This window comes from Elgaria multicarinata, chromosome 4 (assembly GCF_023053635.1).
Source record: "Elgaria multicarinata webbii isolate HBS135686 ecotype San Diego chromosome 4, rElgMul1.1.pri, whole genome shotgun sequence".
NCBI lineage: Eukaryota > Metazoa > Chordata > Lepidosauria > Squamata > Anguidae > Elgaria > Elgaria multicarinata.
Genome location: NC_086174.1, coordinates 25,165,896 through 25,191,335, shown reverse-complemented (window position 1 = coordinate 25,191,335; position 25,440 = coordinate 25,165,896). Strand labels below are relative to the sequence as shown.

General features: G+C 46.0%; 1 protein-coding gene across 2 annotated transcripts; it reads right to left on the bottom strand.

Annotated features, from left to right (window-relative positions):
- Positions 1–1,671: 1,671 nt before the first annotated feature.
- Positions 1,672–15,553, bottom strand: SIX2 (SIX homeobox 2). Of its 2 annotated transcripts, none has more exons than XM_063125550.1 (2): positions 14,959–15,553; positions 1,672–2,024 (listed from the first exon to the last, which is right to left on the bottom strand). In XM_063125550.1, exons 1-2 carry the CDS (start codon positions 15,522–15,524, stop codon positions 1,721–1,723), a joined length of 870 nt encoding a protein of 289 aa, XP_062981620.1. In that variant the 5' UTR covers positions 15,525–15,553; the 3' UTR covers positions 1,672–1,720. The 2 variants fall into 2 exon arrangements, with proteins under 2 accessions (XP_062981620.1, XP_062981621.1); XM_063125551.1 differs by having other exon boundaries at positions 14,965–15,553.
- Between the last annotated feature and the right edge of the window lie 9,887 nt (positions 15,554–25,440).

Genomic DNA, 25,440 nt, shown 5'->3' with positions numbered 1-25,440 from the left:
CTTCTACTCCTGCCAGACAATGTAACCTGCTGTTGCTGTTGTTGGTCGTTGGTGTTGTTGTCGTTGTTTTACTGCCTGGATTCCACAACTTAGACGAGTCTCATTACAGTCAATAGAGTTGCTGTTGTTTTACTGCCTGGAAACCACAATGAGATGAGTCTCATTACAGTCATTAAGGAAAGAAGCTGAAGACTGCAGCAGCCACCACAAACAAACAAACCCCCTCCTATATGGAAAGGAGTGCAATGATTTCAGATGGACATTTTTCCATGTTGGTGTGGGCTAAAAGACTCACTATCATAAACAGGTTTGGATGGAGTTGCCAATTTTGCAGGCAGCCTCAGTATCTAGGTCAGGGCTGGGGAACCTACAGCCCTCCAGATGTTGCTGGACTACAACTCCCATCATCCCAGACTATTGGCCATGCTAGTTGGGCTGATGGGAGCTTTCGAGTTGAATTTCTGGAGCGCTGCAGGTTGCCTACTGTTACACTACGAACTTTTGACAGCAGCTTAAGATGCAGTAATGAGCAGGTGATAAATTAATGCAGCTTTCTCCAATTTGGCACCATCCAAATGTATTGGACCACAGCTCCCATCATCTAATGCTGGGGATGGTGGGGGTTGTAGTCCAACACATCTGGAAGGTGCCAAGTTGAGGAAGGCTGACATGTGTGAAATTTGTTGCCACTAGGGGGAGCCACAAGCTTAGATGGCTTGCAAAGGGGATTAGATAAACTCTTGGAGGACAAATCTATCAGTGGCTCCCAGCCATAATGATTATATAGGGGCATCCAAGTTCAGAGAGCGCTGAATACCAGTTACTGGGGTAACAATGGGGGGAAACTAGTGCCTCCCATCTGGCCCAATGGCCCAAGACATTTTGCTGCCTAAGGCAAAAAAAACAAGATGGCACCCAGTCCCGTTCCATGTACAAAAGCCAACTGGACATGCAGTTGAATCTTATTTCAATACTTCAGATGGGACAGCATCCTCCACTGCATCTGAAGGCAGCAAACTAGTTTAGCAGGCACAGAGTAGGCTGCGTATAGCACACAGCTCTCACCTCTAATACCTTGTTGCTCCCTCCCAGTATCTGCCGCCTAAGGCAACTGCCAAATGGTAGGGCCAGTCCTTTCCCAGAGGCATCTGGTTGGCTACTATAGGAAACAGGATGCTGAACTGAATTGACCTTTGGTCTGTTCCATCTCTCATGTCTTGAAAAGCTTCACTGGCTGATCCCTGCAGATCAGGTTGAGGCACTGCTACAGGGGTCAGTTAAGAAGTTGGCAACCCAAAGATTAGATCCGATGAAGTACCAAGAGACTGCAAATACTGAAGCTGCTATGTCCACCCCATTCCATCCTCCCAAATTAGCTTCTGCATCAACCTCCTCTGCCCCCTTCTCCCCACAAAACAAGTCCTTAAGGAAAGAGTGCTCCATCACTCTGCAACCAGCTTCGCCAAACCCTCTCTTAAGACTTTGTCCCCAAACAGCTTGCAAAGGTCTTGAGCTTTACAGTACCTTCCAAATAAGTCAATAGTCAGCTGGCCAGCCATTTGATCCAAAGCGAGACAACGGATCTGGAATCAAGAGTTTGCCATCCCTTTCAATTTTTCATATAATAGATATGAGATTTTTTTAAAAAAAAAACAGTAAAAAAAAGACAGCTGAGAGGGAAGCTTGGGCTAGGGGAACTTCATTGATGCCACAAGCATGTTTAAGAGCCAAGGTCAACCAGATTAGAGGACATGGAGTTGAGGATGGAGTCTTGCAAACTGTGATGGTGCAGAGGGTCCGCACTAGGTACCGGAATGGCACTAGGACCCTGGGGATGGCCTAAGCTGTGGAGCGGTTGTAAACCTGGGTTCGAATTGAGCAGTAAAGCGGGGCTAGACGACGAATGATCAGGGGTCCCTGAGGGTGTTTTCTCATCTTCAGAGCTGCCCAAAACTGCCTTGTTGCCGTTCAGGGAGGAGGAAAGCGGGTTGTGGCCGTTGGAGCTGGAATTTTCATTGTTTTCCCTAGAAAAAAGTAAAGAAAGAGGAGAAATCTTAGTGGCCAAAGGTGCAGATCGTCAATCCTCCCATCCCACATTGCAGGGACAGTCAACCTGTGGCCCTTCAGATGTTGTTGGACAGCAACTCCCATCCACCCCTAGCCAGCATAGCCAATGATGAGAAGGATGATGGGAACTGCAGTCCGAGAAACATCTGGAAGGCTACCCCAGCATTACTACTACTATCAGGTCAAACATATGCAGGTTTCATTTGAAGTCAGTCCCACTGAAGTCAATGGCCCTTCTTTGAAAGTAAGAGTGTGAATGATTTGTAGTGCAATACTACACATGTTTACTCAGAAGTCAGTCCCATTTTGTTTATGAGGGTTTCCTCCCTAGTAAGTGAGTTGGATCCAGGTTTAGCCTTGCTTACTTAAAGTGACTTAGAATTAAGACATGCGTAGATTTAAATCATTACTCACTTAAGTCCCATTACTAAATCTGGGTTCAACCCAGGTTGTTTAGAACTAATGCCTTAGGGCACAGTCCTAGGCATATTTAGACAGGGGGGAAAATCCTACAATTCATTGCTGGCTGGGAGTTGTAGGACTTTGTTTTTCTTTTTCTTTTTGTCTAAACATGCATAGGATTGTGCCCTTGATGGATTAAAGGCCACAGTAATCCTACATATTTACTTGGAGGTAAATCTCCTTGAAATCACTGGGACTTACATCTGAGAAAGCATGAAAATACCTGCTTGCATATATAGTACATCAGGGTGGACAGAAGATAGACCTGAATTTACTGGTAGATCGCTGGGTGATTTGACATAAATCAGCAAGGATTTCTTCTTCTTCTTTTTTTACTCCCAATCAATAGCAGAAACAAAATGATATCCCCAGCCCATTATACTGCTGAAATGAAGAAATCTGCAGGGGGCTAAACAGTTTTAGTCTTTCTGCTTCTGTTGTTTTAAATCTATTGCTGTATTTTAAATCTTTGCACGTCTCCTAGGTTTTTTATTTGGTTTTTATTTTTTTACTTTATACCAATTTTTTTTGAACTTTCAGATTATCTTTTCTCATGCTCTATTTTATGGCTTTCATTGTTGTGAACTGCCTAGAGAGCTTTTGCTATTGTGATATAGAAATATAATAAAGAAACAAATAGCCAGGAATAGATTAAGGATGGCAGGGTTATGAACTCCACCCAGTTCTTGGACTTAAATAAAAGTCCTGGACACAGAGTTCTTTAATTCTAAGTGTATGTCTATTGCACCAGGTTCTGGTTGCTGGATCTCAAGATCCTAATAAAAAGAATAGCCTGAAATCTGGCTGTGATGAAGAACATGAATGATGTCATTTTCACACCTTGAGATCTTCGGCTGGAATAATAGCCATCATCATCATCATCATCATCATCATCATCATCATCATCATCATCTCTTTTTTCACTCCTAGTGGTTTTTCTAGTCAAACATGATGGCCTTTGCCAAGTCTTTTCTTGATTCTGGAATTTCCTGACAATTAAGCATGTTCTAAGTATGACTTGTTGTTGTTGTTGTTGTTGTTGTTGTTGTTGTTGTTGTTGTTGTAAGTATGACTGTTTTCTGGATGTTTGTGTGGCTGCATTTTAGCAGGCCCAGTTTCTGAAGGTTTTCTCACTTTTCTGTATAGGTTTTTTTTTAATGTGATGCCAGTGACTGATGTGACTAATGGAATAGTTGTGAGTGTGACCCTTTCCTGTTGCCATAGTTCTTTAACTTCATAGCAAGTGGTGTATATTTTCCCTCTTTCCCTTTTTCTTTTCTACATCATCATCATCAATCATCATCATCATTATCATCATCATCATTTTTATATTCCCAATAGCAGAGGTTTACCCCAACACTGTTCCTGTAAAATCACAGGAATAGCCAAGGGCTAAAATTCCTTGAGTAAATTTCTGCATAATTCCCTCCTACTCACAATTCAAGTATTTGGATTTCAACTGATTCTACCTTCACCACCACCCCTTAGTGACCCACTGCACTATCCTTCCAATCCGCACACCCCTGAGAGTTAATATTTTATCCAAATCAAGTCCAGTGTGGGATGCAGGAACTTGAGAAAGGCTGAAATCTCTGTTGGGCTTTTAGAGCTGACCTAGGCATTCAAACAAACAAACAAAAGCACATTGCAAACACAGCTATAGTACCATTCTAAGAAACAGGCTTAAGCTGCCTCTTAAGGTGTACTGAAGGAGATGAGGGAGGAACCTGGGACCATTCCACCAAAACTGCTGAAAGATCTACAGTGCAATCCTATACATGATTACTCAGAAGTGCCATAGTGTTGAATGGGGTTTTCTCCCAGGTCAGGGATTATAATCTTAATTACTTTTTCCTCTTCCCTCCCCATTCCTTTTTCCTCGTGTGTTGTGTCTTTTCTAGATTGTAAGTCAGCAGTGGTATTTTGTACTGGGGTGAACCTTTTTCACTGAGGAATGGCATAAAAAATACCTTAAATAAATAAACAAATGAATAATGAAGTAAGCTCTGCCGTGGGTGACCTTAGCTAGTCTCTGCCTCCCAGACCTGCCTATCCAACTTCACAGGATTGCTGTGAGGTTAACAAGCCAATCTCATCTACTTTGACGCAAACACACAGTCCAAAAGACGCCTCTTATTCTTTTTTAATGTCAGTGCACTTCATTCCAGTTAGCAGCAGCCTAGTGTTGCGCACTTACTCAGGAGTAAGTCTCACTGAAGTTCCCCATAAAAGTCAAATGCATTGACCTGTGCAGCAGGGATGCAATCCTAGGGTCAGTTACCTAGAAGAGAGTCAGTCGCACTGAGAATGCCAGCCTTTACTTCAGAAGTAACCCAGGGCTCAAGGTCTGGATGCTAATCACCTTTCTAAACTCCTCAGAGATTGCTAAAAACACCAACAGGGATTAATAACAGCCACAGGGTGATCCACCATCTCAGTTCAGAGAGAATGCAGGGGTTTGTGCCTAATCCGAAAGTTTTGGTGTGGTTTTATGGAAAGGAGGACAGGGCTCCTGTATTTTTAACAGTTGTATTGAAAAAAGAATTTTAGCAGAATTCATTTGTATGCATGCAGCCCCTCTTCATCACAACAGTTAAAGCTGCAGGAGCCCTGTCCTCTTTTGTATCTATCAAGAAGGAAAGGCTCCTGCAGCTTTAACTGCTGTGATGAAGAGGGAATTTCACCAGGTACTTCCTGCATACAAATGACACCTGCTGAAATGGACCCATCTTAATCACCCACATGTTTAGTTTTTTAATGGTTTTTAATGCTCTATGTGTGTATGTTCTGTGTTTTAGAATTTTAAATTTTGTATACTTGTTTTTATCTCAATATTAGAATTTCTGTAAACCGCCCAGAGAGCCCTGGCTATGGGAGCGGTATATAAATGTGATAAATAAATAAATATTGAAAAGGGAATTTCAGCAGATGTCATTTGTATATATGGAGAACCTGGTGAAATTCCCTCTTCATCACACCATTTAAAGCTGCAGGTGCCCTGCCCTCTTTCAAATCTGGTCACTCTAGTATAGCTCCTGTACTTTAACTGTTGTGATGAAGAGGGAATTTCACCAGGTTCTCCATATATACAAATGATACCTGCTGAAATTCCTTTTTCAATACAACTGTTAAAGATACAGGAGCCCTGACCTCCTTCCCATATGGTCACCCTACCTAAAGGCATTTAGGTGGGAAAGTAATCCCAAGAAGAGCTCCAGGGGCAGTGCTACAAGGATGGGCAGAGGACTGGATAATTAGGGTGACTTTGCCACATTACTTTATTGACAGATATACAAAACAAGGCAAAGCGGAGGCAATAATAGCCTTCCCGTGCCTCTGATTTGCAGAAAGTTATTTTCGTGAGCCCGCGCGCACAGACATCAGGCCGCACCCCAATTCTAGCTAACTCCATCTAGGAACTCTCAGCCTTTTCCTCATTCAAATCCAAATTGCAAAGTTTTCTCCCCCAACCCCAAATCTACAGGGATCTCAGTCTGCACCCTCCTTTCTCGGCAGCAAACGACATTAAGGCAGCTGTTCTCACAATCACTTTTGTCACGGCATCCATAGCAGGGGCGCGTGCTAACTCTCAAGCCCCCGGGTCCTGCTGTAGCAGCCTTGGATGCGCGTCAGGCTTCTGCAAACTAATGCTGCGTTTATTTGGGTTTTCCACAGCGGCCTAAGGCGGAAAGGGTACAGTTGAGTGTTTGGTCACCCATGCTTCCTCAGACTGTTTTAGGACTCAAGGGATGATACCAGGATCCCACTGTGGGTCGTGAGAATGGACACACGTTCCAAAAATAACCGAACTGGAAATAAAAAGCAGGTACACTTTAGTTCGAAATCAATCCTACAAAACAGACATCATTTTAAATCTGTGCCTAGCAGCTATGCCTTTGGTTCATTTTGTTTTTACCCTAGAGTAGGTGCAGGGGATCCAATCTGGATCTTAAAGACTCTCTTACCACTGCCACCCATGTTAGGGACCCAATCCAAAGGGACAGGGGGGGGCTGCAGCTACTCTAGAGTAAAAACAAAACAAACCAGGAAACCTAAACATAAGAAATTGGGAAAAAGTGTAGCTGTTACACACAAGATTTAAAGTAAGATCTGTTTTGGCCCAGTTTTAGAATAAAGACACCCATCAGAAAGGCAGATTCCAGCTGGACATCAGGAAAAACTTCCTGACTGTTAGAGCAGTATGACAATGGGGATGTTTAGCCTTAAGAAGAGAAGATTGAGGGGAGATGACAGCACTCTTCAAGTACTTGAAAGATTATCACACAGAGGAGGGCCAGGATCTCTTCTTGGTCATCCCAGAATGCCGGATGTGGAATAATGGGTTTAAGTTACAGGAAGCCAGATTCCGGCTGGACATCAGGAAAAACCTCCTGACTGTTAGAGCAGTACGACAATGGAACCAATGACCTAGGGAGGTCATGGGCTCTCCCACCCTAGAGGCCTCCTAGAGGCAGCTGGACAGCCATTGGTCAGGGATGCTTTAAGGTGGATTCCTGTATTGAACAGGGGGTTGGACTCCATGGTCTTATAGGCCCCTTCCAACTCAACTATTCTATGATTCCATGATCACCTGATTGACATGGGTGGTGGATGGTACTTATTAACAATAGGAGAAGGATGCTTTTACATTATGCTATGACCAAGGTGTCAGTTTTAGATGAAAACTTAAAGGGGGGGCATTGGTGGGTGAGAGTAAAATTCAGGCTTCCATAATCTTTGCCTTCCCCCCCCCCCCACCGCTCATTGGGTTGGTCTTGGGGTCTTGAAAACAAGTTTTTGGCTGGCCAAGTAGCAAGCTTGGCTTGACAAAACAAAACAAAAACTTCTCTCTCTCTCTCTCTCTCTCTCTCTCTCTCTCTCTTTCTCCTGTAAAGATCATGACGCCTTTGGGAGGAGGGAGGACGGAGCGGGTTTGTTGCATTAGCGCTCCAAGGCTCACCCTAGAAAGGAAAGGAAAACATTCTGGCAGCTTGCTCCGGATGAGTCGGACGTCGCCACGACGGGGGAAGGCAAAAATATCACCATATTGGGATCTCTTCCTAAGATCTTCGCTGTAGCTAAACCCGTTTCCCTCCGTCCATTCTTAAGGTTGATCCCCCCCCTTTTTTTTTAAGCCAATGCACAGTAGCAGCAGAGGCGAGACAGTTTCTTTTCCCGAATTAGGAGCGGAAATGCCCTTCACAGTCCGTGGCACGCGAAGAGTTCTTCATTTGCCGGCATCTCGGCGTTGGAGGCGTTTGCTTGAGAAAATGGGAGGTGCACGGGGTGGGGGGCATAATGGCTTATAACTTCCGAGGCCCGCTAAGTTGAAATTGGAAGTAAACCCCCTTGAAGGCAAAGGGACTTACTTCCAAGAAAGCAGGCATAGGATGGGTCCTTCCCTTCGGCATAGTCATTTCGATGGAGTGGGCTGTCAAGTAAGAATCCTTAGGATAGCAGCCTGACACTTTGATCCTACACACCGTTACTCAGACATTAACACCAATGCGCAATCCTATGCATGTCTACTGAGAAGTAGGCCCCACTGGGTTCAATAAAATGTCCTCCCTCAGGTAAGCTGGTATAGGGGAGTATCCAACGTTAGTCCTACCTAGAATAGATCCATTAAAAGGGGGTTGGATAAATTCCTGGAGGCAAAGGCTATCAATGGCTACTAGCACTGATAGTTGTGTGCTATCTCCACTATTCGAGGCAGTAAGCCTGTGCACACCAGTTGCTGGGGAACATGGGTGAGAGGGTGCTGTTGCACCATGTCCTGCTTGTTCATCCCTGGCCAATGGCTGGTTGGCCACTGTGTGAACAGAGTGCTGGACTAGATGGACCCTTGGTCTGATCCAGCAGGGCTCTTCTTATGTTCTTAATGAGACTTAAGTCCCATTCATTTCAATGGATTTACTCTACATAGGACTAGCATTGGATACTACCCTCTTTAGTGAGTTCACGGTTGCAGCTATAGTTTCTGAGTAGTTGAAGCAAGCTTAATGGATTCAAGAGAAGTTTGCTTAAAATGGAAGGAGGCATCACTGAAATAACAGAATAACCATCAACCCAATCTTAATTTAGTTTACTCAGAACCACTGGATTTAATGGGATCAAGCCCCGTAAGTGTGCATAGGATTGCAGCCAAGGAGTATTGTGACACCTGGAAGACTATCTGTTTTAGTGGTGCCCAGTATATAAAATGGCGAGTTTATCAATGGTGTGAGACTACTTGATGTGAGAAGTGGACGCATCAGCTTCAATCCATGCATGGGATGAAGCATGTCCTCACGGGCTGTAAAGCCAAATTATCCCATCTGAGTTTGGCAAAATTAGCTCCGTGATTGAGCTCTTAAGCCCCACTTGTAATGATCAGGGAACGTTCACTTCCAGTAATGTAATGTGTTCAGTTCTACCATCCTACAGGTGTTCATAGGTAACCCACTAGGGGCTATAAGCGAATCTCCCTGTGGGCTGATTGTCATTTGATTACAACGTAATCATTACACCCATAAAGTACTGCACCGTTTGGTTACATCCTTTTGATGATGATTTAGCGAATGTGAAACAGGAACACTATTGTCAAGGAAGCATAAAGTGGGCCTTTTTGTTCTCGTCCCTTTTCTGTCTGGAAAATAGAGGTCACATTGTGTGAGGGGCCACCAAGCTTTCGGGACCCTGGAGGGTGAGCTGTCTATTGCCCAAACTCTGGGGACCTCTGGATAGGATACTATTTCTCTTCCTTTGGGCATTCAATGTGCGCGCGCCTGCGTTCGTTTTTTGTCCATTCTATTACTAGTAAAATATCTTTCATCTCATCAAGCCTAGACTGGCAGCGCCCCCACCCCCGCGCAGCCATTCCTGCAAGAAAATGAGAAGCCTCCGTCCATTTAGGGAAGTGATTGGAGCCCATTCATTTCTTAACCTAGAACTCGATCCATTGGAACTGCTAGCAAATGCAATGAAATCTGTTCTGTGCCCCTAACAGTCCCCAAATGCAATAGATCTCTTGAGGTTTTCAAGCCCCACCACCACCACACCTGAGACTGCAATCCTATGACAGTAAGTCCCAATGAACTCAGTGGGAATTACTTTTGTGTCCACCATATGCAGAAGATCATGGGGATAGGTTCCCCTCCCAAAGACACCCTCTTATGCTGGGCAAACAAATCCTCTAGGTCCCTTAGGCTCGAACCCCCCATGTTTTTATGCTGAAACAATAATTGGGGAATGCAGGATCTGGCATTTGGTAGCCCTCAACAATTTGCCATCAGTGTTCCTGGACTACACCCACCGGGAGCACATTTTCTGTATAAAGTTCCCAGGCTGTGTCACAGAGGGAGAGAGAGAGAGTTCTTGTAAAAGCCAGTTACTGATTAGAGTCTTTGGGCGATGTGATTGTGCTCAAGACAAGGAATTTCATTTGAATTCACTAAAGTTTACTTTATGATCCACTATCAGCAGGAGCCGTGCTAGGTACTGAAAATATTTAGGGTCCCAGGACCATAGGATGCAAATCTGTATAAAATTGGCATGTATTAATTTATATAGATATATACAAATGTGAAAAGAATTGCTAGGATGTTTGCAGTCTGTGAGCTGGATCCGGATTGAGGCTGAATCAACTGCGCTGAAGGAAGTGGAGTTCCCATAGCAGTCCTCCAGATCCCTAAAAAGGCTCCACAAAGAGTCAGGAGATCCTTTGTGATGACTGTGGAAGATCCCCCCCTCCAAAAAAAGTAAGGTTTAAGGGACCTTCTGTGAGCAGAAGGCCTCCTTCTCTCGCGGAACGCAGATCCTGGATCCAACCCTGTTTCCAAAAAGGGGAACCTACCGCCTCAAGCCTGCTATCGACTCTAGGGCCATAGCTAGACCTAAGGTTTATCCCTGGATCATCCAGGGGTCAAACCTGTTTATCTAGGTGACACACAGGGGATCCAGTGCTCAGGCAGGGGTGAACCCTGGATGATCCCAGGATAAACCTTAGGTCTAGCTGTGGCCTTGGTAGCCAGGCCTCGGCAGATGCTCTCAGAAGCGGGACCCATACAATGACAGAGACTCCAGCTGTGAATCTATGAACGTTTACTTGGGAATAAGCTCTTTTGGACTCCATAAGAATTACTTCCGAGTAAACCTGCAAAGGTGTGTGCTGCTCCAGGAAGTCTGTAATCCGGGCCGAGTCTATCCATTAGAATCCAAAGCGATTTGCAGCAACTCGGCTACATGAATCATAAAAAAAACAGCCTAGATTTTAAGCGATTTCACTCCCATTAAAGGTAGCACGGGTTGAAATCGTCTTGCTGCCTGGAGTTTTGAATAACCCAGGTTGTGAACTTCGTTTTACACCCCTTTCTTTTAAAATGTTCGGGATCGGCGTGGGTTGTTATAAGCAGGATTGAAGGCTGTGCAGTTCCGCCTAGGCACAGTTACAATACAACCCTGGCACGTTTACTCAAAAGTAAGTCCCACTCTCTGTTCAGTGCGGGATTACTCCCTAGGAAGTTTGCATAAAATCACAACCTTGGGCTGCAATCTTAGACGTACTAATATGCAGGAACTTACTTCCGAGTAACCATGCATAGGATGGCCCTGTTACTTGGGAGTAAGTTCCTTGGAATGTGAGAGGGCATTTCCGAACAAATATACCTACGCAGGATTAGGCCGCCTATGGAGTTGTGGGTGGGCCTCCTCAGGCTCCGAATCTGAATCCACTGTAACATGTAAATCCAGGTGACCACCTCCAACTGCAATCTAAATTCTCTGGAGAAATCTCCAAGCCATCGGTGGTGGGTTTTCCCCCTCCTCTTTTTTTTTTGGATGGCAGCCGCAAACTACAGTAGAGAGACTGAGTCGGTCCAACCAGATGCCTATCTGTTTTATTAGCCCCACATGTTGGTGGAAGCAGAAGGAGCCGTCACTGTTTTCTGGATTTTCTACCAACGTTGGCTCACTGGAAAGTAACATATTTTGAACTCTTTTATTGTGTGTCAGACGGTGCCAAAAGGCACTGCAGCCGGGGCTGGATCAATATTTTCCCATCAAAAGTGTATCGAAGAGCCCCTAAAGTCTTCCTCAATCGCTGGGCTGTTCAGCAGGCCCCTTTCACATGGCACAAGGGCTGACACTTGCCCTGGCTGGGTCGGTGAAGGGGGTTTCTAAATTACACTGAGCCTCTTGGAGCGATCCCTCCAAGAGGCTCAGTGTAATTTAGAAACCCTCTTCACCCACCCAGCCAGGGCAAGTGTCAGCCCTTGTGATTATATATATATATATATATATATATATATATATATATATATATATATATTCACTGGCTTCCAGGTTTTATGTGTGCATATTTTAAAATATTCTTTATATATTTCAGACCAGTCAACATGATTCATGATTATTTTCCATCGACATCAAGGCGTTCATATCAGTTGGTTGCAAAAGAGGGAGAAGGTGGAAGAATAGTTCAGTTCAGCAAAAGCAGTTAAGACCCCAGGAATCCCTCAAAACCAGCGAGAATTACTACCAGGTCAGTGAGTAAGGAATGGATTGCGAGGCTGAGGCTGCAACCTGCAAATTGCTGTAAACTCCGGAGCAATCAATCCCACAGCCTGCTTTGCAGGCAGATTGACTTAGGCCATAGCGAGACCCTGGATCATCCAGGGGTCAGACCTGTTCATCTAGGTGACACACAGGGGATCCAGTGCTCAGGCAGGGGCGAACCCTGGATGATCCCAGGATAAACCTTAGGTCTAGCTGTGGCCTTAGACTCCCTCCATTCGAAGGAACCGATTTCCTTGTAAGGGGGATCCAGAATTCAAGAATGTGAGCATACTATAAATGGGTAGGCTCCTACAAACTATTGCCCAATTACACAAGTGTAGTTCTCGTCTGGGTTGGTACTAGGGGCTTCCTTATTCCACCAGGCGCTGAGCCCCAACTAGGTTGCGATCGCTAGTATGTCACCGCCTATCCACGCGAAATAGGCCTAGGATGTATTTCTTTGCGGCCTGCCTAGTATTTTCCCATCAAACCAAACGGTGGGTTTTTCTCTTTGCCTTCGAGAGACCTGGCTGGTGGAAGTCATGATTACTATGGTGTCTTTCTCTTTTCACAGGTTTCTATGCTACCTTTCCTCACCTTCTGAGTCCCATCAAAGACTTCCTGGTTTCTGTTTTGCAGTATTTTGCAATAGGTACTAAATGCTGGAATATGGTCAGTTCGGTTCTACTCCAAAGTGGCCTTATACTTACCTAGGAGTATGTCCGACCAAACGGAATAGGATTTACTCCCGAGTAGACAGAGGCTAAGATTTGCACTGTTACTGCCTACAGCCTTCACAAGCTGTCTGAATCTAGCTCAGGCTGTTTATCTCTCAGGAGAGTGGCCACCAATAGTCACATTCAACTGCAATTGCTTGGCTAAACCTTGAAGTATGACTGGGTCTGAGGCTGATTTTATAATGTACGACCAAAGGGTATTATTTACTCAGGGGTAAAGCCACCAGCTTGGACCGATGCCTGAGCAAATGCAGATAGGATTGCAGCCTTAAAATAATTGGGGCTGTGCTACAATCTGTTGCACATTTACTCCAGATTAGTCTTCTTAATATCAATGAACATATTCTAGGTTGCTGCTCTGAAAAGTTTATCCAGCAGCTATATCTATGCCAGAATATGACTTCAGGACAGGAAGAAAAATGACTTCATCTCCAACGATTATCATATTAGATAATATGCGCTATAAATGTAAATATTCTTCTTATTGTTGTTCCCTGTTTTAAAGTAATTGATGGAATGTGTCTGTCTTAATAATATGGAGTTATTGCATATTTCTCTCCCACAGTTTATTATTATCACCCAGTCTACTGTCTGGAAGTTCCACCAACCTTTCCACTTACACGGAAGTAAGTCTTAGTGAAATGAAAGGAACTTACATCCAGATAGATACACACTTAGACATTAATTTGAACTGAAACTCCTGGGATTTATTTCCAAGAAAATATGTGTTTGTTTTTACAGGATGGGGGGTTCAACTCATTAAAAAAGAAAAGAAAGAAAAGAAACGCCCCCGCTCTTTTAGTTGACAGTATCCCAGGGAAATTTAAGGGCTTGTCAATGAGAAGTGAGCGAAAGATTTACAACTGATCTCCGGAAACGAGTTAATTATTATCATCACGATTCGTTAAAATTTATTGGCGATGATAATGGCTTTAAACACACATTTGCTGCCAATCAGTTACGAAGAGGTTTCGTTTGGAAGCTGGAGACCTCGTATAGCTATTTCGGGAGCAGCATTCTGAACGGTTCCAAAGCCCCTTCTTCCTTCTCTACTTTAACCTGCTGCTACTTCACCACTCCCATTGAGATGAATGGAGTCGCTGGAAGCAGTACCCGTCAGTTTGAGAAATCCCGGCTGGGTCAGAGATCACGTAACTCGTGCAGGGCAAACTTATGCAAGGGAAATAAGTCCCATCATGTTCAAGGGGGCTGACTCCAAGCTTGCAGTCTTACCTTTTGATCTAATCAGGGGTACGTTTGTTTAGGGTGGGGTATTAAACAATTTTCCTGTTTTCTGGAGAAGGGCTGCCCCTGACCTTCAGGCCTTGTAACATGTTCTGGTGAGTTGTTCAATATAAATTCGACGCTAGCCAGAAGAATACATCAGGATATTTATTTATTTTCAGTAGTATTTTTGTTTCAGTTCTGCCCCAGTAACGAAATGGCTTACCGAATAGGTTTTTATTACGTAAATAAGTAGCTCAATTTGAGTTTAAGAGCACCGAACAGAAGGATTTAGGCACAATAGGCAGTTAAAGCGAACGAAGCTGCCACCGTTTCAAGGAAGAAGTTGCAACTTTTCTCTCCCATTCACTGTTCAGTACTCCGATCCATTCCTTCCAAATCCGTTTTCCGAGGACGTGGCTTGGAATCCAAGCCGAATCCCGGCGGTTTGAGAGACCTTGGACCGCGACTCGATTTTGCTCTCGTGTAAAACCAGTCGCCTCCCCACCCCCTCTCTCTCCCAAGTGGATCAAACTGAACTCTTAGCGGAAAGCTTTTCCAGGCATCACCTTCCGTGAAACGGCTGAAGGCGCGTTTGTATTGCATTTGAAGCGAGAGAATGAAACTCCCAGCCAGGTTTTCCTTTTAAAAAGCTTTAAAAGTTTTCTGCCCTACCATGGCGTCTAGGGCGCTTTAAATAAAGCAAAGCCCCGCTCTTGGGACTGTTTTGCTCGGGTGTAAATCCCGCCAAATTCAACGAGGCTGACGCCGGAGGAAAGCGCGTGGAAAGCCTGATTTCAAGTTGAACAATTGCCCAAACCTCGGATGAGTAAAGCACCTTTCCCCTCTCCCCCTCCCGCCCCCGCCGTGCCCAAATCAGAAACCTTTCTTGCAAGGAAGCAAGATGGCCAAAGTTGGAGCGAGCGGCTGTACTTACTCGTACCTTTCCTTGGCCTCGGCCGCCCGGTCGCGCTGCCTGCGGTTCTTGAACCAGTTGCTGACTTGGGTGGTGGTGAGCCCGGTGGCCTCGGCGAGCTCCCTCTTCTCCCGAGGGGACGGGTAAGGGTTGTGGGCGTACCATTCCCGCAGCACGCTCCGGCTCTTCTCCTTGAAGCAGTAGCTGGTCTCCTCGCCGTCCCAGATGGAGCGGGGCAGGGGGAACTTGCGGCGGACCCGGTACTTGCCGACCGCCCCTAGGGGTCGCCCCCGCAGCTTCTCGGCCTCGATGTAGTGCGCCTTGAGCCACAGCTGCTGCAGCTTGGGGTGGTTGTGCGCCGAGAACTGGTGGCTCTCCAGGATCTTGTAGAGCTCGCGGAAGTTCCCCCGGTGGAAGGCCACCACGGCCTTGGCCTTCAGGACGCTCTCGTTCTTGTGGAGGTGCTCGCAAGCCGGCAGGGACCACAGGAAGCGGCCCAGCCTCTCGATGTTGCCGCCTTGCTGGAGCACTTCGCACACGCAAGCCACTTGCTCCTGGGTGAAGCCAAACGTGGGCAGCATGGACATGATGGCGCGCCCTCCAAGGCCCGGCCGCCGCCGCCGCCGCCCGCGCGCGCTCTCTTACCGCATCTGCCCTGGCCGAAAGGGGGCAGCCGCTCGGAGGGACGCGCAGCGCCCCGCAGGCAGGCACCGCCTGGGGGGACCCGGGAAGAGGGGGGTGTCGGGGTGCAACCGGCACCAATGGCGAAAGGGCCTCGCCAGGGGCCAGCCAACCAGCGAGCGCGCCAAGCAGCTCCTGGCTTACGAATGGAAGCCTCGGGCTAGGTCAGCGCGGCGGCGGCGGCGGCGCCCATGGAGCGCTAGAATCTTCACGCGCGGGGGAGGATCAAAGGCAGCGCCCAACTTTCACCTTTCGAACGCTGCTTGTTTGGGTTGAGTGGTCTTCTTGGTGTTTGTTTTGTAAGTCCCCGGGGTTCCGATCGACAACTTTGCGCTTCTATTGTGTGAGAGGAGCGGCGCTCGCACCGCTGGAACTTTCGCTTTCTCCCCCCCCCCCCACACACAGCCCCCCGGGCCGGGCTTAAGAGTTCCACTCTTCCTCTCTCGCTCTCGCTCTCGTTCTCTCACGCTCGCTCTCTTCCACGCTTTTCTGCGATAGGATCGCTTACATGTAATCTAGTACTAAAATGCCCTGCACCACCACCACCTTCTTCCTCCTCTTCCTCTTCCTCTTCGTCTTCTCTCTCCTCCTCCTCCTCTCCTCTCCTCCTTGCCGGTTCTTCTCTTCTTCTTTTTCCCCCCACTCTCCTGTTCTCCCCCTTCTTCTTCCTTTCTTCTTCCTTTCCAAATAATATTATTCTAAACTGGCATGAAAAAGTGATTAGCCGCGCCGTGATTGGTCCAGTTATCTGACCCGGGGACTGCCAAGGAGAAGACAATAGCTTTAATCAAATTATTTGCCATGGTGACGCTGTCAATCAAAAGTAACCCGATCTGTTTTGAGGTGGCTCCCCGGCTCGGTTGACAGATTGCTTCGAGCCACTCAGAGGCGGGCTTTTTTAGAGCTGGGATCTTACTGAGGAGGGGGGAGGGAGAAGAGAAAGAGAGAGATTGAGGAGGGAGAGGGGGAAAGAAATGTCCGCTGTGATTGACACTGCGAAATACGGAAAGAAGGAGGGGGAGACCCAGGGTTCCACCCAGGCCTGACCACTGACTGACAACGGGGGCGCTACAACACCGACAGGTCCCCCCAACCCAACGCTGACGCTTTCCAATTCGAAAAATCCCCAATTGGAGGAAAGTTTGTACAGATCTTTGGAGCGTTTCGGAGTTGTGGAAAGTCTTACTGGGAGCTTTTGCGGGGATGAAGAATTTCTGACTTTTACAATGGTCATCTTTTTTCAAAAGTCCTTTAGTAAAAAAAAAGGGGGGAAGTATTAAAAGAGCAGTTTTTTCCTCTTCTGTAATGTTTTACACAAGTCTGCTTTTTTATTCTTACATTTCTTGGGAGTCATTGAGTTGCATTTTAAAATGAAAATTTCAAGCTATAAAATCTTGTCTTCATCCTGATTGTCTGAGATGATTCCGCTTTCAGTTTCAGTTCAAGTCGAATTGCTGGGATTTTAAAAGATTTTAAATTACAATCCATCCAAAAACCTGCAATTTAGGTGGAGTGTTGCTAAGAATACAACGGGTGGCTCGGTGCTTAAAACCACATATACTTCTATTTTCTGTTTAAATGCATTTATTTATCCTGAAGAAAAGTAGCACGAATTTCAGAGGAACCAGTTTGCGTGTGAGGTTAGGATTAGAGCCCTCTTCATTTACCAAGGCTGGAATGCTATGCACACTTACCTGGGAGTAAGTCCTATTGAACACAGTGGGCTAAGTAAATGAGTAAGCATGCATAGGATTGAACTGGTAGACTTCTGAATGCATGGATAGAAAATATACTGATAGGGAACTCTATTTAGGACTGGGCTTATATGTTTTAGGGATGCCAATTTATAGCCGAAATATACTTTTTCTTACATCTCAAATCTCTCCCCTCCCACACACACCGATATAATTGCATAGTTAAAACACAAGCGCGCGCGCGCACCGGCATCCTAGGCTGCAGGCTTCTCAGCAGGGGTTCCATCCATCCACGCATCCACAATTTGACTATACTCGACGGTTCGCTCATTAAGATAGAAACGGAGATACGTGCGTACATTTCCTCTACTTTTATTCTTCAACATCTGTTCATTTCACCTCCGGGTTCTAAATAGAAAATGTCGTGAAGGCGTTAGAGAGCGGGAGATCAAGAGAGAGGAATATCGGCAGGCGTGTTTGGCTTCAAAGGCAGTTTAGATGAACAAGTGAGTGAGCTCGAAGTTATGGATGCTTCGGGGTCGCAGCCGGCCGGGGCTCTGTGAATCGCAAGACCTCACTGCTTGCAGTGTGTGTGTGTGTGTGTGTGTGTGTGCGCGAGCGGGCGGGCGGGCGGGCGGGCAGGGGGTGGGTGGGGGCTTTGAAGTGGTGGCTGCGTGTGCCTCCGCTTCTCCCAATCTCAGTCCTTGGAAAAGAAAGGAAAAGAAACTCTCAGTAAATTTATCTCCGGGGTCTCAATTTCCTCTAGGAGGTCTCCTAAAAGCAAGACTGACTGACTTCCCGCGTCTCCTTAGATCCAGTGCTTAATTTGCAAAAGGAGAGGTGCCAGGTCTTAAACCTCTCTAGAAGTCTAATCCCCTAGGGGTGGCAAGACCTCAATTCCTAATCTTACCCCGCGACCCCGGAATGATCGGAATGAAGGGGGAAAAAAGAATTCTGTGTATGCTCAACGGAACTCTCGTCAAAAAAATTGCGCCACACGTTCTGCCGTGATTTAAACGCAGGTTAGGAATCGAGGAGCTCACACTGATTCCCGAGAACAAATTCGCAGTAGTCCCACGTCTTCCGAGGGAGAGCTATTCCCTTCTGTTTTCCAACCTCATTTCGGAGGAACTCAAGCCCTCTGAGGGCAGCCGGCAAACGCGAGAGAAGCTCCGCAGGGCGAGCCACCGTGCCGCGATCGTAGACGGGGCAGATCAGCTACCAAGTTCCACCCTGCGGGTCTCTCCAAGGAAACCGAAGCGGTGGCGCTGAGAGACAGCCGTGCCAGGCCTCCCTCGCGCACGCCGGCCAGGACTCTTGGTCCAGATGGCAGGAGGAGAAGTCGGCTTGGAGCTTGTGCCTCGCGGGGAAGCGGCCACTGGGGATCCGGAGAGGCCTGGATGGAATCGTCGGGACCTGTGGTTTGCAAGCGACTCGAAGCCAAACAGCCGGGCTTCGTGGGCAAGGAGGAGCGTGAATGGAAATGGAACGTTTTAACCCAAGGCTCGGAATGTTCCTCCATTCATTCCAAAAGCAGCTATTTGCCAGATGAGTTCTTGCTTGCTTCTCATCCACTTCCTTCTTGCGCTACGCTGTAACCGTCTACACCTATGCAACAGTTTCAAATCTTGCTGGAAACTCGGCTTCTTTTTACAGCTCATTATATCTGGAAGGCTGCAATTTAAAAGGGGGGGGGGAATACAAAGCGAAGGAGATTTTGCAGGGTACCACTGAAACAAAGGGAGAAATCGTTCGCCTCGGGTTTCTGTTTTTGGTTGGGTTTGTTTTTAACCCCACGGTTGTCGTGATCCTCAAACCTTCGAGCCACACGCAACTTTACACTGCCTTGTCTCATTGACTGAACTGGATTTATTCTGGAGGAACTGCCTATGACTTGCGGCTGTTTGCTACCCTGACCCTAAAGAAGAATTTCTTGAGTGGCCATATCGATTTCTGTGGGTTACACATCTAATTAATGGGTTTCCAATGGGGTGCCCGAGATACACGCAGGCTTTGAAGGCGCAATCCTCAACCAATTGATAAATGGAGGGAGGAAATGCCTCCCCCCGTAAACACCCTCACAGATCACTCTGACTTTAGTAGATCTCGACTGCAATCCCCCATTCCATATAAACTTCTAGATTACAAGCCTCATTTACAGCGCAAATGAGATTCACCCCCGAAATGCAGATAGGATTCCAGCCTAATGGCGCAATTTTAGGCGTGATTGCTCAAGTGAGAAGCCCATTAAATTCAGGATGACTTACTCCCTAGTAAATGTGCTTAAGATCTCAGCCTAAAGCGTTTAGATTTCATTGATCTACGTTGGGACTTAACATCTCAGTAAACATGCAACGGATTGGGGCTGCTACTTTCTTGAAACTGAAATAAAGTTTGCAGAACATTTCGAGAGGGATTGTTTGCTAGCCCAAAGCCAACTAAGCCAAAAAGAAGAAGAATCCGAACTGAAAAATTCCTGGATGGGGGCGATCTTTATAGCAACCGGCTGGCTGTATTACCAAAATCACTTCCCGGTTCCACCATGTATTATCACAGAAGAGAAGTTCCCTGGGGGGACAGTGATACACATAGATGTGAGAAAAGTGCTGTAAGGACTTAACCTTGTGCACACTTCCCTAGGAGTAAATCCCTTTGAACTCAGTGGGATCTACTTCTGAGTAAAGATGCTGAAAAGGAATGTGCTGTGTTTCGTTGAAAAAGCAACGAGAGTATTTATTTAAAACGTTACTATGTGAACTGTCTAAAATTCGAGACGGATTACAAAAAACAAAAACCTCAACCCACAATACCAACAGCTAAAAATAAGTTTAAAAATCAATATAAAAAGTAAGGCAAAAAAGAAAGATATGTGTCGTACTTCTGAGTACAGTTTACTCCTGCATAAATATGCACAGGATCCAGCTTCAAATCCTCCTTAGCCAAAAATACAGGCTAGGCACTGGTGTACTGCCCATCGACTGTAGCAGCGCAATCCTATGCACTATTTGAAATGTAAGCCCTATTGAGTTCAATGGGACTTACTCCCAGGTAAATGTTTTGCAATAGGATTTCAGCTTGAGATAGGTATCAGGAAGACCCCATTTCTGATCTGGCTCCTGCGATGAATTTATTTGGCAGGCGATTCCATCTTCTCCTCATCTCTCTCTCTCTCTCTCTCTCTCTCTCTCTCTCTCTCTCTCTCTCTCTCTCTCTCTCTCTCTCTCTCTCTCTCTCTCTCTCTCTCTGTGTGTGTGTGTGTGTGTAAATGTGGGAATAATAATCACTCCCCCCCCCCTCGTGGCCAGAAAGGATTGCAAAATTTTTGTGTGAACTAAGAGCTTAAAACACGGTATAAATGCTGTTTCTTATACTTCATCATCATCATAGTCGTCGTGGCCACAGTTGTACTGAAACCAAACAAATAAGAACATAAGAAGAGCCCTGCTGGATCAGGCCAAGGGTCCATCTAGTCCAGTACTCCGTTCACACAGTGGCCAATCCGTTGTTGTCCAGGAACCCACAAGCAGGGAACGGGTGCAGCAGCACCCTCCCGCCCATGTTCCCCAGCAACTGGTGCATATAGGCTTATTGATCATACTATACTATACTATAAACAAACAACTGAAGTCCAGGTTGCACCCCAAGCTGCCCTTGGAGAGAAGAACATGTCCTCTATGAATTGTTGTTAAACTGTAGCCAAAGTTTCCGGAAGGTAATTCTGTCTTCCTAACGCCTGCCACCCACCCCGCCCCACCCTTTTCTCTTCTTACGGAGTTCTTAACCCAAGCTGTAGCTAGACCTAAGGTTTATCCCTGGATCGTCCAGGGGTCAAACCTGTTCATCTAGGTGACACACATGGGATCCAGTGCTCAGGCAGGGGCGAACCCTGGATGATTCCAGGATAAACCTTAGGTCTAGCTGTGGCCCCAATCCGAAAACCGCAACAGCTGAAAACTTGAACCAGGGTTGGTGGGTGCTGGGGGTGGAACCAGAAAAGTGCAGCTGTTCGCCTCATCAGAACCTGTACTGGGGGTCTGATGATCTCAGAGTCTCTTTCCTGTGGCACCCCTGGAAAAATGCGACCCACCCGCCCACCGCCACCAAATCGTGTCCTAGGAAGACCCAAGAGCGTCTTCGATCTCTTCTTCTGCTTAAAGCCGGACAGAGATTCGTTGGCTGTCTGGTTAAGATACGATTACTTTGTGTGTATGTTGTTGTTGCGCAGTAAAGTCGGAGTGGAGATCGGTGGGAGGCAGAAGCGAATTGATGACACGTGGAGTCGAAATGCACCTCCAATTGTGCTTTTCTTTTCTTTTCTTTTCTTTTCTTTTTTCTTTTTTCTTTTTTTTTTTTTTGCGGGGGTGGGGGGAGTACAGAAATATTCCAACGGGAGAGGAGAAATCAACCGGGATGGAAGTGGCACCAAATCCAGGACTTCAGAGCTTTCAGATGGGTCCTGCGCTTGAACTCACACTTCCCATAGAAGGGGTGCGGAGCAACTCAACTGGGGTTTGACTGGTAGTTGGTGGCCCCAGCTTGGTTCTCCACCAGATGGGAAGAAAACCTGCGATCCTCACCGAACTACTGCAGCCCTAAGCACACTTAACTAGGGAGGACGTGCCATTGAACGCATTGGGCCTTACCTCGGAATAAGCACGCATGGGACCGTTCTTTTAGCTGCCACCCCAAGCACCCCATTAGAATGACACGGCTAAGATCAGTGGTGCAGTTAAGTAATTTTAGAATCTGGACTTAATGACCTTTATCCACCACCACCACGCTTTAATTATTTCACTGTCTTCAAAATGTGGTAAGCCATCTCAGCTGCCCTTGGGAGCTCCCTACTCATTCTGCTGAATGGGGTCCTAAACTTTGGGCCCAAAGTCTTGCCGTGGGGACACACCACTGGTTGGGATTTACTTTCAAGTATCAGACCCAGAACTGAAAGGGCTACGATCGTTCTCAGCAGCAGTAGGCCTTCAGGGACATTATTACCCTAAAGTGGGTTGTTGTTGTTTTGAGATTTGCAGAGACACTTCAGGTTGTATCCAATAAGATTCCAATTTAGAGTAGACCCATTGAAAAGAAGGGGACATCACCACCACCATCATTCTCATCATCTCTACCGCCCCATAGCCGAGCTCTCTGGGCTAGACTTAGACCAGCACTGGAGACAGTGCATTGTTTCAACCCTTACATCCGAGTAGCCCGAACGAAGAATAACTATCAACTAGAGATCACCTGACAACACACACACATTAATTCTTATTATCCTTTAACCCCTCCTGCCTCAGTCTGGACCTGTTCGGTGGAAGAAGACTTTCTCTCTTTGCCAGCACCTTGGGAATTGCGTTTTAAACTCAAATACGCTGGTAAATTTTGTGTTTTGGCCCCGCCCCTTTTGCTTTTGGCCACGCCCACCCCTGGAATATGGAACACACAACCCCTTCCCCGCAGGTTATCCAAAATGGAATTGGCCTTTAGGATGAAAGAGATTTTGCACCCCACCCCACCCTAGAGAATGTGTGTGAATTAGGAAACCAGTGGGTGGGCTTTTTCCCCTGGTTAATTCATCTCCTTTAGAAAAGTTTGATCTTTTCTGCGATATAGGCGCTTTTCCAGGACCTGCTCTGGTGTAAGAATTTCACGGATCGCAGCCAATAAATGCAATCTAGGGGAGGGGGAAATTGGCATGCCTCAAATTTGCATTGAAGTCAGTGGAATTTAAGCCCACAGTTACAACCCTCAAGCCCTTTGGATTTCAATGGAAGGTAGGTCCATAGCTCTCCAGGTCTGTTTCAAACGGCTTACTTGTTTATATCCCACCTTTCTTCCTCAAGACAGCATACATCAAGTTGCCAGGGTCAGGCTATGTTCCTTATCTAGGCATTGGCCAGACCTTAGATCTCCATGGCTTCAACTAAGTTGCACCATCATGTACCTTCAGACCACGTTCAGGAGTTCTTCCTTCCAAAGCCGGAGTCCAACGCACATTTACTTAGGAGTGAGCCTTGTTTGAGTTCAGTCCTCCGAGTAAATAGATGTAGGATCGTGTCTGCATGTGACTGTGTAGTTGAGGGCAGGTCTGGGGTTGTAATTAACAATTTAATTCCAAACTGGATTAAAATATCTATTTTTTAAATCATCGTCTTAGTTGTTGCTGTTGTGCTTTTTTTGGTCGTGTTCAGGAAAAATGAGATGATTTTTATTCCCCAAATTAAAATCAAACAAACGAACCGTTATTGCTGTAGCTGCAACCATCAAATCTCGTTCTTTGAGTAGTTGAATTGGCCTTGTAAAAAAGCAATTTACCTCTATAGTGTCTCTCCACCCTCTTTAAGAAATATTAGCCACACGACTCTAAAATGTGCTACAAAGTGCTACTTGGAGACCTACAATGGCATTATTGTCTATCTTACTCACTCACAGCCTTCTAAGTTTTCTGTTGATTGCTGTTGAGAGCCAATGTGGTATAGTGGATATAGAGAGTCAGGCTTGGATCTGTATTCTAATCCTTGCTCATGTATGAGGTTCACAGGACAACCTTGGGACAATCCCTATCTCTGAGCCTAAGCTAACTCACAGGGTTGTTGTGAAAACAAAATGAGAGGGGGCTATACAGCACCCTGAGCTCCTTGGAGGAAGGACAGGAAAATAATATGAGCAACAATAGTGATATATCTTTTAAAAGAGATCAAAAGAAAACCTGTATCATTTAGAACAGCTCATTAGGATGAAATCCTTCGTGTGTTTGTGGAAGGGTTAAAGAAAGAGGAAACCAATTTCTCCACATCCTGCTAATTATCACCAGTAAAAAGAACAAACAAAAAGTACCGATACCAGCCTTGAATCTACTTGTACTCCTACTACAACTTTACTAGTAGCCTAGTAACCATATTACTTCATCCAGACGATTAGCAATATTGCTGTTAATTATAGGACTGCAATCATCGCACATAGTCGTACTGTTACACCCCGTAGTAAAATCAGTTTTATTATCCTCATTCAACAACCGCTATACGACTTTCAGTATAACCCGTGAAGCTTAGGACGGGATGTGCAATTTTCTACAGCAGATTGGCATGAGTGGCACCGCAGCCGGATCCTGGGCAGCCGGATCCTGGGCGTTCTATTTTCTTGCATCTCACTGAAATCAAAGGGAATTTCAATGTGCCCTTCTAAATACAGTTGGAGAAAGAGTCGGGACTTCTTTCCCCAAGAAAATTAAATGAACTTTTAGGAGCGCGGTTCCATAATAATAATAATAATAATAATAATAATAATAATAATAATAATAATAATAATAATAATTATTATTATTATTATTATTATTTCCCCTTCCTGGGGGTTGGGGTGGGGGTGGTAATCAAGACGAACGGGGAGGGGATATTTGTAAAAATATATTTCCTAAATGGTATCACCGCACCACCACCATTGCACGCGAATAATAGTGCAGGCTTGATAGACTTTCCTAAACTCTCGGTTTTCAGGGAAGATCTTGGAACTGATGCTGCTAATATAGTGAGACAGAAGATGCCACCGAACACCAGCCCTCCCGCCCAGGAAGAGAGGAAGGGGAAAAGGCGCTTTAAAATCAATGGGATTGCTCCAGGAGCTGTGGACCGCCTCTTGCCCATCTCGATCCCGCAACTCTTAAGCGCGCCAGTCTTCTCAATGGGGAACAGCCACCCAACCGCCTGGGACGGTGTGGGTCTTGAGTTCGCGTGGAGGGAATCGGATGAACGGCCCTGGAAGGACACAGCACGCTGAACCTCCTTCTGCGGGTCCTTATTATTATTATTATTATTATTATTATTATTATTATTATTATTATTATTATTATTATTATTTTATTTGCACTCCTCCTCCTTATTTTGGAAGGGGTCCTTCAAAAGCGTTCTTTGCCTCGCGGTGGGCCCGGTTTTGTTTCGAGGGAGAGGGTCGAGCGAGAGCGCGTCGGGTGAGTGGGGGGAGAGATTTCAGATAATGTAGCGGCTAACTCGATTATGCTAACAAACTTGGCTTGAAAGCAAATACCGTGCTAGGCAGGGTTGTTATGGAGAGGGGGATAGAAAATGTAATCAGATTCTTGAGGCAGCGAGGGTTGCAATCTGCGGCAGGATGAGAC